The sequence below is a fragment of the Hibiscus syriacus genome, unplaced genomic scaffold (genome assembly GCF_006381635.1).
Source record: "Hibiscus syriacus cultivar Baekdansim isolate YM2019G1 unplaced genomic scaffold, ASM638163v2 tig00110783_pilon, whole genome shotgun sequence".
NCBI lineage: Eukaryota > Viridiplantae > Streptophyta > Magnoliopsida > Malvales > Malvaceae > Hibiscus > Hibiscus syriacus.
This window is the reverse complement of record NW_024062861.1, coordinates 1,267,774-1,278,153: the sequence shown is the minus strand read 5'-3', so window position 1 is coordinate 1,278,153 and position 10,380 is coordinate 1,267,774. Positions and strand designations below refer to the sequence as shown.

The window sequence follows — 10,380 nt, the reverse complement described above, 5'->3', positions numbered from 1 at the left end:
TACGAAACAAACGCGCTGAATGTTCATTAAAAGGCAAACAAACAGCCCCTTAAAGCCTTGGCCTTCAGCTTTGATTTTTTAAAAATCCTTTTTTATTTTTTTAGTTGTTCTAATTTCAGTTTGTAATTTTGTTTTCTTTTAACTTAGTCCTAGATTTATGTTATTTGGCTTTAGATTAAACCTTTAAGGTTTTATTTCCTTTTAATTAGGTCCACATTTAGATTAATTATGGAATAATTTAAAGTAGTTCTCACATGTGTTTGGGTTCTATTTTAATTATTCGAGTATAATAAAATTTGTTAAAATTTAATTTAAGATCAATATTAGTGTTTTGACATAGATTTAGTTCAATTAGATCTTTAATAAATAATTTACTCTTGACTTAAATAAAGTCTTAAATTTTATATTGGTTAGTTTAATTCCTTAATTAGAATAATAAATAATTTACTCTTGACTTAGATAAAATCTTAAATTTTATATGGGTTAGTTTAATTCCTTAATTAGAATAATTAGGAGGTTTTTAATAAAATGTAAAATTTATTAGGATTAATATTAAAACTTCAATTTTAGGTTAGGTTTTTCTTCCCTCAATGATAGGTTCAATAATTTATTTGATTGATTGTGTTGCATTGATTTTAAAATAAGTAAGGCAATGTTAGTTTATTAGGAATTTATGATATAACCCTTGTTTTTGCTCGACGGAGACTGTCATGAATTTCCTAAATAAATTAATACCCTTTTTAATTCATACTATAATTTCAAAATTTGAGGTAATATCTATTTATTAGGAATTGATGATAGAATCTTCGTTTTTGTCCACGGAGGACTATAGTTAATTTCGAATAAATTGATAGCCTTTTCAAATTTACATACATAACATATCATAAATTAAATAAAACATGGGACTCATAATTTCCAATTTTAAAATAATGGTTAATCGACTAAGTACCAATTTTGGACGTTGTGGGATGTTAATCTTTCCCTACATGTAATCGACTCTCATCCTGTTTTTTGATTTCGCAAACCAAAACTGATATTTTAGTAAAATTAATTTTTTATTAAAATTACTCGCTTTTATATGGTCTAATCTCACTTTAAAAATGATCGGTGGAGACTCTCATTTTTACAATATTTTCAAAAACCCGTCATCGACCCAAAAACTGTAATAACATATTTATTTTGAATAACCAGAATCGGACTGCCAAGTAAGTTAGGATAGTGTTTTTTGATGGTTTAAAATAAATAAATATTACCTTTTAATTAATTATGAAATGTAACGAGTTATGCATATGAGACAATCATACTTTTCAATATGATATAAATGGCATGCCGGTAAACCACAAATTTTACATAACATTATTAAAAATAAAGTAACTCCACTAATTAACCATGATTGAATAAAAACAAACAAAATTAATAAAATACACATCAATTAAGAAAATAACCAAAAACATGGATGACATTGTATTTAAAATAAAATTATAGGGCCAAATTACAAGAAAATATAACCTAATTTGAGAATCTAAGGAACAAAATAGAAACTTCTAAAACTAAGGAGGATCACGTGCCCATTTTGCCAAAAAAGGCCTAACATGCGGTCATGTCCCCCCTTGGATTGAGCTAAACCGCTTGAACCGTTCAGGCTGCCCAACCTAACTGAATTGCTCCATTATATAAGCCCAAAACCACGTTTTTCTCTCATTTTATCACCTAGACGCACCAAAATTATCTTTACCCCTTCAAATAGGGATGACAAACGAGTATAATTTTTTGGATTCTACACTGTATCCGCTCTAATTGGGACGGGGATGGGTATAACTTTAGTGTATTTTGATGGGTTTGAGACCTTACTCGTCCCGTATCCGTCCGCCCACTAAATATCCATTAAATTTTGGATCATTATGAATTTAGGTATAATTTTAGAGTCTAATTTATAATTCTTAATATTGTATAAGATATAACTTATAATTTAACCAAATATTAGGGATAAGTTTATGAATCAATTTTTTCTTTCAAACCTTTACGTGCTTTGCTTGCTGGTTATTGCGCCAAAATTCTGGTAGTTCTTCTCTAAGTTTCAAACTTTGGTCTCCAGCTCATTCATGTACGCCTTCTTCCTATTCTTTACTATGGTCTCCTCTGCGGGTAGTAGAGTTGTATGTCACCTTATACACAAATCCAAAATCACCTTCCCCAATATTGTTTGATGCATCGAAGTTGTTTGTGGCCACTTTAATTTTTCGTAAGGTGAATACTTTGGTTTTCATATCTAATCCACTTAGTTTTGTTCAAGATACAAGGCCAATAGTTAATACTCCGTTATTTTGATTTTGATATTCTGCTGAATCTAAAAGCATTCGTATATTGATTTTGATTTTTAAGAAACATGTTATATGTACGTATATTGAATTATCGATTTTGGTATTCTTCTGAATTTAAGTGCATTCACACATTCTGTTGATTTTGAAAATTATGAATAATTTATGCATTATAATTTGTATAATCATGCATTGAAAAACAAAAACATCTTGAAAAAAAGCCCAAAACCAATACAACTTAGATTTGATCTTCTTTTTCTGGATTGGGATAATGCAAAGGTAAAGATCCAAACACCGAGCTATATTTTACTCATCCTGGATCATTTGCTTAGATTTGTATAAGCTTTTTTGGTTGTTGGTGTGGGGAAAGAGATAAAATAATGTTTTAATTTTGGGTAGGTGAAACTTTAATATAATTAGAAACATGTGTAGCAATAAACAAAGAGTCACTGATTAAATAACTCAGAGAAAATTGTGTCCATAATATTTTTACAACTCAAAGAATGGATTTGTTTAGGTGTCTATCTAGCATTTATAATTATTATCGCCTTAAACTCCTTTTTTAAGATAAGAATGATTACATATAGTCTTTCAATCGTCATTAAACTCATTTTCTCTTATATATCCGTAACCCTAATTTAGGATTGTACGAACTTATAAGGCGTGTCCACGCCTTAACTGCAGACTTCTTCTGCAATAGCTCATGATGAATAAGCTGTGCTCACGTCTTATGCAAAAACCTCCTCTAGTCTTCGAATATAGCCCAATTTTTTTCGGATTTTCGGATAATCCGGACATGTTTTTTTATCGATCTGTATCCGATTCGATAATTCAAAAAAATTCCGGATACCCGATCCGAACTATCCGAAAATTGAAAAACGGATCGGATATCCGAATTTTTGGATTGAATCAACATATCGGATTGGTTGGATCGGATTTTTTTGCACACCTCTAGCTGTCAAGCGGGTCTAGCCGAGTACGTCTCTAGTTGGGTAGTAGGTGTAGGGATGGATTTGAGAATGTACCCGCGTGGGCGGGTGTGATTTGAAAATTTTTACCCATCATGGGTGGTGGGCGGGTGGTAGATTAAAAATATTAGGTAGGTATGGGGAGGGGGTATCCGCACCCGACCCGCCCGTTTGTCATTCCTACCTTCAAAGCTAAACTCCATCGACCAGACCGTTCTAGCCACTGTTGTTCTCCGCAGATGTACTCTTGATCAACTAATTTAGATTATGTACTGCATAAGTGAAGGCGACCCTCCCAATCAAATTTGTTCAATTCACAAATGTCAAAATTCAAACCCCTGATCTTACTTAGGGGATCTAATGTTTCATCCTATTAGATCAATTGATTATTGATATTTATTTTATTTGTTTTAATTATAATCAAATGTATCTCAACTCAAAATTTAGATTATGCGATTTACTTTAGATAATAAATTGTATATTTTTAAAGGTTTTAGAATTTTTAAATTATAACTTCTTAAAATTTTAAAAATAATATTCAAGTTTGAATTGAAATTTGAGTTGTTGAGAGATAGAGACGTATTTAAAACAAATATTTCAATTTGAAAGATCATTTAATGAAACAGAAAATGTTATAGAGACCTTTTGATTCATTGGTTATTATATCGTATTAAACGTGAAACAAAACGGGCATGATATTTTGGAAAACAAAAACTAATATATAATTGCATACCGCGTTTTCAATGAGCAAAAAAAGTAATAATATGCAGCATGCCAACATGCAATATAGGGAGGCCAATTAATATGTGGTCAACCACATCTCTCCTATATAAGGATTAGCAAACTAAGAAGGAAAACATAAGGAAATAGGTGGTGGTGAGAGAGCATGGAGAAGAGCAAGATTATGATATTTGGTGGCAGTGGGTACCTTGGCCAATACATGGTGAAGGCAAGCGTTTCTTTGGGTCATCCAACCTTTGTCTACACACGCCCTCCCAACTCTTCTTCTTCCTCCAAGTCTCTTCTCCTCAAGGAATTTCAATCCATGGGAGTCACCATCTTCTATGTATCTTTCTTCCCTAATTGGAATTTATAATCACAACTTGGCATAAATTTACATATTTATTGATTTGGTTTATGTTATAACTACACAGGGAGCTTGATGAGCATGAGAAGCTAGTTTCAGTGCTTAAACAGGTTGAGGTTGTCATTTCCACACTACCAGTCCCACAACATCTCGACCAACTCAAATTAATAAGTGCCATGAAAGACGCCGGTACAATCAAGGTCACCGCTCAATCAAACCCAAGTACTGAAGCTGTTTATGTTTTGGATAAAATTGATCATTTTAAAATGTGTTGAATTGCAGAGGTTCGTGCCATCAGAATATGGAAATGAAGTAGATAGATCGATAAATGCACTTCCGCCATTTGAAGCCATACTTGGAAACAAAAGGAAGATCAGAAGGGCAACTGAGGAAGCTGGTCTCTCGTTCACTTTCGTTGCTGGAAATTCGTTTTCAGCCTATTTTGTTGACTACATTCTTCATCCTCATCAGAATCCTTCTCAAGTTGTGGTTTATGGAACTGGTGAAGCCAAGGGTAAACTAGCAATAATTCATGTTCATGTACGTTAGTTTCTACTGCTTAATTCATTACTACTATATTTAACCTGAACATGCATGCATGCAGTTGTATTCAACTACGAGGAAGATGTGGCAGCCTATACCGTAAAAGCAGCGACAGATCCAAGGGCCGCCAATGGCGTAATCATCTATAGACCGCTGGGGAATATTGCTTCTCAGTTGGAACTGATATCGGCATGGGAGAAAAAGACTGGTCGGACCTTGAAAATAGTACATGTTCCTGAGGAGGAACTTGTAAAGCTGTCTGAGAGTAAGCCATCCATTTCATTTGGTTTCATTTCATATATGTAGAATGTAAATAATGCATTAATTTTGTGTTTGTAGCCTTACCTTTCCCGGACAACATTCCGGTGTCGGTCTTACACAACATATTTGCAAAAGTAGATCAAATGAGGTATGAGTTGACGGAAGAAGATCTGGAGGCATCCAAGCTCTATCCTGACTATAAATATGCATCCATTGATAAGTATCTTGATATGTGTCTGGTTGATCCTCCTAAACCTAAATTAGAAGCTTTCGCCTGATATATCTGAGCTTCTCAAACATGATTAATTTCATGTAATAATACTTTGATTTTTTTCCTGTAATTAATAAATGGGGATCATCGTTTGTATTAATCAGTATATCACATTCCCCACATGGCTAAAGCATTGTAATGAAGTCTTCCATATCAATTTAAATTTTATAGATTTACAACCAATAGCTCACCATCATTCACAAAAGTAGAGACTCTCTTCGATTTAAATGATTTTAGATTTGGATATCATTCCAGTTCATCAAGGCAGCCATTTCATCATCTTGCAGGGAAAGTTTAATTGGGAACTCGTCCACTTTTTTGCAACATTATATATATATATATATATATAACCCTGAAATCATTATGAAGAAGTGTTTCTCCTACTGTATATATATTTAAAGGAACTTGTAATCTTCTTCCAAAAATTTATGCGACAGGGATCGCTAGTATGGGAGAAGAAAGAGCGATGCCACTACCCTTAATCCTTCTCTCAAACAAGTCCTCGCTTCTTATTCCTATTCTGAAATAAGAAAACGTATCGTTGAATATGTTGAGAATTTTAACAAATTGCCTTACTTTATTCAAGAATATAAACAGTATATATACAAGGTTCAAAGGAGCTGGAGTTATAACAAACTCTAAAGTGTCAACCCTAACAATATTCAAAACGATATAACAGCTCTCTAAATCCTTCTCACAGCAACATTCACCCTACGCCTTCACGTTTCTTTGTCTGCATCTATATCAACATTGACATTACAGCGAAACACTCCAAAGTATGACCGAGATAAAGGCTTAGCAAGACCATCAGCCTTCTGATGTGGCGCAGGAACGTAATTCACGTGTAAAGCACCATTAGTCATCTTTTCCCGAACGAAATGAAGTTCCAACTCTACGTGCTTTGACTTAGCATGAAACACCGCGTTAGCGCTCGTTTGCAACGTTACTTATGCCGTCACTCCAAACCACAGGAACCTCCGATTGTGCCACCCCCATATCAGACAACAACGATTGAATCCACACAACTTCAGAAACGGTGTCAGCTATCCCACAATACTCCGCCTCAGTTTTGGACCGAGACACAAACCTTTGCCGCTCTGAGCTCCGCGACACCAAATTATTTGATCCGATTATCTGATCTTTCTTGGACAACCAATCCGAATTATTCAAAAACAAAAAACGGATTGAATACTCAAATTTTCAAATCAGATTAATAGATCGAATCGATCAGATCAAATTATTTTCCACACCCCTAATTTAACTTATTATATCTCATATCTTAGTTTTTAAATATGAAAATATCAAAAGTCTAAATCATTTATTAAAATAGTTTGTAGTTTGACTTATTTAAAATAGAGAAAATAACCTCAGTGACCAAAAATCCCATATAATATACGATTTTAGCCAATTTTTTCGGATTTGCCAAAATGACCAACAAAATCGCAATGCGATCGCTAATTCGCAACGCGATCTCCATTATCGCAAATCAGTTTCCAGATTCGCAACGCGATTATGACTATCGCGATGCGATTTTCCAATTTCGCGTTGCGATTTTCCCAATTCGCAATGCGAATAAGTAAATCGCAATGCGAATTTGGAAAATCGCAATGCGATACTGACTATCGCAACGCGATAATACAAAATCGCAATGCGATACTGACTTTCGCATCGAGATAATACATAATCGCAATGCGATTTTTAAAGCGCTATTAGTATCGCAACGCGTATTTTATTTTCAAATTCCAAACACGAATATTAATATATTGGAACACTGAACCGTCCACAGTATATCCCGTAATCGCAACTCATAACCTAAAACCTAAAATCACAACTCATCCCATCTCCATCTCTCACTCTCTCACCCATCTCCGACGAAATCCGTCCCCATCTCCGGCGAAATCCGTCTATATCCATCTCTCAGAGCCACCCTCACAATCAGAAATGGAAAATCAACCAAATCAACCATTGAGGGTTAGTTTTTTTAATTATTTTCTTTTTGAAATTTTTACATTATTATTAGGTTTTTCATATTGAAATTGATGATAAGTTTACTGGTAATTTCAATAATAGATTAACCATTTCACTTAGATTGCTTATTAAATCAACCGAGAATCGCAACGCGAAATGAAAATCTCAACGACAAAATTGCAACGTGATTTTAGTTTCGCGTTGCGATTCTCTCGTTGCGATAGTCAAATTCGCGTTGCGATAGTCATTTTCGTGTTGCGATTTTCATTTTAATAAACTATTCTTCTTCTGCAAATTGAAACTTGAATGAATTGCATTACTTCAACCAAAAAACAAAGACAAATACGAAATTCACAGTGTTGCAAATTTAAGTTTGAAGAATAAACTACTACTCTTTATGTTTATTATTGTTTTTGGTATATCTTCACAGTGTAGTTTTTGGTATATCTAACTTAGTATGTTTATTGTTTTTGTAGAACTTTTATTCGGCTCAATTGACCTTAAGAAATAAAGTCAGCCTGGCCAAAACAATTGCGTCGAAGCTTTCACCTGCACAAAGAAAAATGTTTGAGGATACTTGCTTCGGGCCATGGCTGAAAGTACAACATCCCGGTGGAGATGCGATGTTGACACACCTGTTTCTTCAAACCATGACTAGCGATCTACCAGATACTATACAACGTCGTGATGAAGAGATATGGTTTGATTTTCCACCGGCTTATACGTGTTTTGGGCGGGAGGAGTTTTGCTTAATCATCGGTTTACACTTCGGACACGATGATGTAGGTCGATACACTAGACACATTACCCGCCCATCATGGTTATCCCAGATTTTTCCTGAGCTGGAGAGGCCGAATCTACACGTGGAAGACCTGATGAGATTATTGAATAAGAAAGATGGTTTTACTCGGATGGATGACGTCGATGTTGTCCGAGTATGCCTTCTAATACTTTTGCATGCCGGCTTTTTAAGCAGAGGGGTCAGACAACCTATTCCGAATGATCTAATCAAATTGGTAGAAGACCTAAATGCGTGGAACCTGTTTCCGTGGGGCTCGTATTTATGGAAAGCTACATGGAATAAGTTATCGTCTGCCTTGGATGATCGAAAAAGTTTGCATGGCGATGGTTCCAAATACACTTTGACAGGCTTTATTTGGGCTTTTAAGGTAAGAATTTTTTATATAATGTTCCCAAAATTATAAGTAATTATTTAACAATTACTAATGTTTGTTATTATATTGTTTGTAGATTTGGATATTTGAGGCATTTCCCGCCATGAAGACATATGCAATAAAAACTTCAAATGATATTCCCAGGGCTATTTCCTGGAAGAGGAAACAGACCTTGCAATGGGAAGATTTACTACGGTATACGACAATAAATAATGTAAGTTAACATAAATACTACCATATGTTTATAAACAAGTTATTACTAGTACACGTTTAACTTTGTTTGAGCTTTTATATTGTTAGGAGGCCAACACTCCATTACAGAGGCTGACACCCACGGAAGCTGAGCTTGCCACTGATTGGTGGCAAGCTAGTAAGCGTTTTTTTGATGGCACGGATGATGAGCAGCCTCCACTTCGGGAGCCATCACCTCACCCAGAGCTATCACCTCACCCAGAGCCATCACCTGATCGACCGACTATACACCTCCACAACGACACCATCACCTATTATGTCACATCATCGAGCCTCTTCTCCACCATCACCGCAAGATAGGCGACCGGCAAAGATGCCACGACGTTTATCTCCTTGTTCTCCACCTCCACGGGATGAGTTAGGGGAGTTATGTGATGAGGTCAATGCCTTGCGTGAAGAGGTCGGTACTTTACACAAAGACGATGGTGCATGGCGTGTTGAGGTGTCTACTTTACGCGGTGAGGTAGCCGCTCTACGTGAGATGGTAGCATCGTTGCAGAATGAGGTTCATACTCTACGCAACGAGGTAAGTTTAAGATTTTTCATATCTAACTTGACGATAAATTTACTCGTAATTTCACTTAGATTAACCATTTCACTTAGATTGCTTAATAAATTCATTCGGTTGCTGCCAATACTGCTAAACTGTTTTTGTTAGTATTTGTTTTTGGTTTTGTTTTTGTCTTTTGGTTGAAGTAATGCAATCCATTCAAGTTTCAATTTGCAGAAAAATAATAGTTTACTTTCGCAACACGAAAATGACTATCGCAACGCGGAAACAAAATCGCAATGTGAAATGAAAATCGCAACGCGAAATGAAAATCGCAATGTGATTTGTGTTTCGCGTTGCGATTTTCATTTCGCATTGCGATTTTGTTTCCGCGTTGCGATAGCCATTTCCGCGTTGTGATAGTCATTTTCGCGTTGCGAAAGTAAGTTTCGTGTTGTGAAAGTAAACTATTATTCTTCTGGAATGTTTATATATGTTGTCCTTTTAAATGTTTATATAAGTGCTTACTTCTGGAATGTTATCTGATGCATTTTGTGAACTATGATAGAATAATGACTTGGATGAATACAATGCAAGTTTGAAACATATTTGTCTTTGTTTAATATCATGTCTATTTATTTACTGATTTATGTATTAATTTTTTTTAGCGGCCCGATAAGGTGGATGCTTTACGTCGGTTTTTCCTTGCATGACGGAGTTCACGCATCAGACGGCGTACACGTGTTATTACGTCTCCGTTCACCCCAATGGTGCGAAGACTCCGCAAGAAGAAGCCCAACTCACCTGTCATCCCTCAAGAGTCCCCTCCAATCGTTCAAGAGGCCCCTATCATCTCTCAAGAGTCCCCCCCACCGTTCAAGAGGCCACTGTCATCGTTGAAGAGGTCCCTCCCACCATTCCAGAGCCCGATTCACATGGGGTAATATATCGAATTATTGAGAAACCCCCACCGTTGATGGACATGATGGATGAGAGTTGGCTCTCGTATGAGTTACCGGCTAGTACCCTTCCGGTATCTGAAGTGGA

General features: G+C 35.5%; 1 protein-coding gene across 1 annotated transcript; it reads left to right on the top strand.

Moving 5' to 3' along the window:
- Positions 1 to 4,161: 4,161 nt before the first annotated feature.
- LOC120140275 (isoeugenol synthase 1-like) lies at positions 4,162 to 5,455 on the top strand. The gene is made up of 5 exons (XM_039155279.1): positions 4,162 to 4,353; positions 4,440 to 4,573; positions 4,656 to 4,887; positions 4,978 to 5,181; positions 5,256 to 5,455. The coding sequence occupies exons 1-5, from the start codon at positions 4,173 to 4,175 to the stop codon at positions 5,453 to 5,455; spliced, it is 951 nt and encodes a 316-aa protein (XP_039011210.1). The 5' UTR covers positions 4,162 to 4,172.
- Positions 5,456 to 10,380: the final 4,925 nt, after the last annotated feature.

Excerpts from the sequence above, each read along its gene's own strand:
- LOC120140275 (XM_039155279.1), top strand. The coding sequence starts at position 4,173 with ATGGAGAAGAGCAAGATTATGATATTTGGTGGCAGTGGGTACCTTGGC. Across the intron at positions 4,888-4,977 it reads TGGAACTGGTGAAGCCAAGG|TTGTATTCAACTACGAGGAA; the intron begins GTAAACTAGCAA and ends GCATGCATGCAG. Across the intron at positions 5,182-5,255 it reads ACTTGTAAAGCTGTCTGAGA|CCTTACCTTTCCCGGACAAC; the intron begins GTAAGCCATCCA and ends TTGTGTTTGTAG.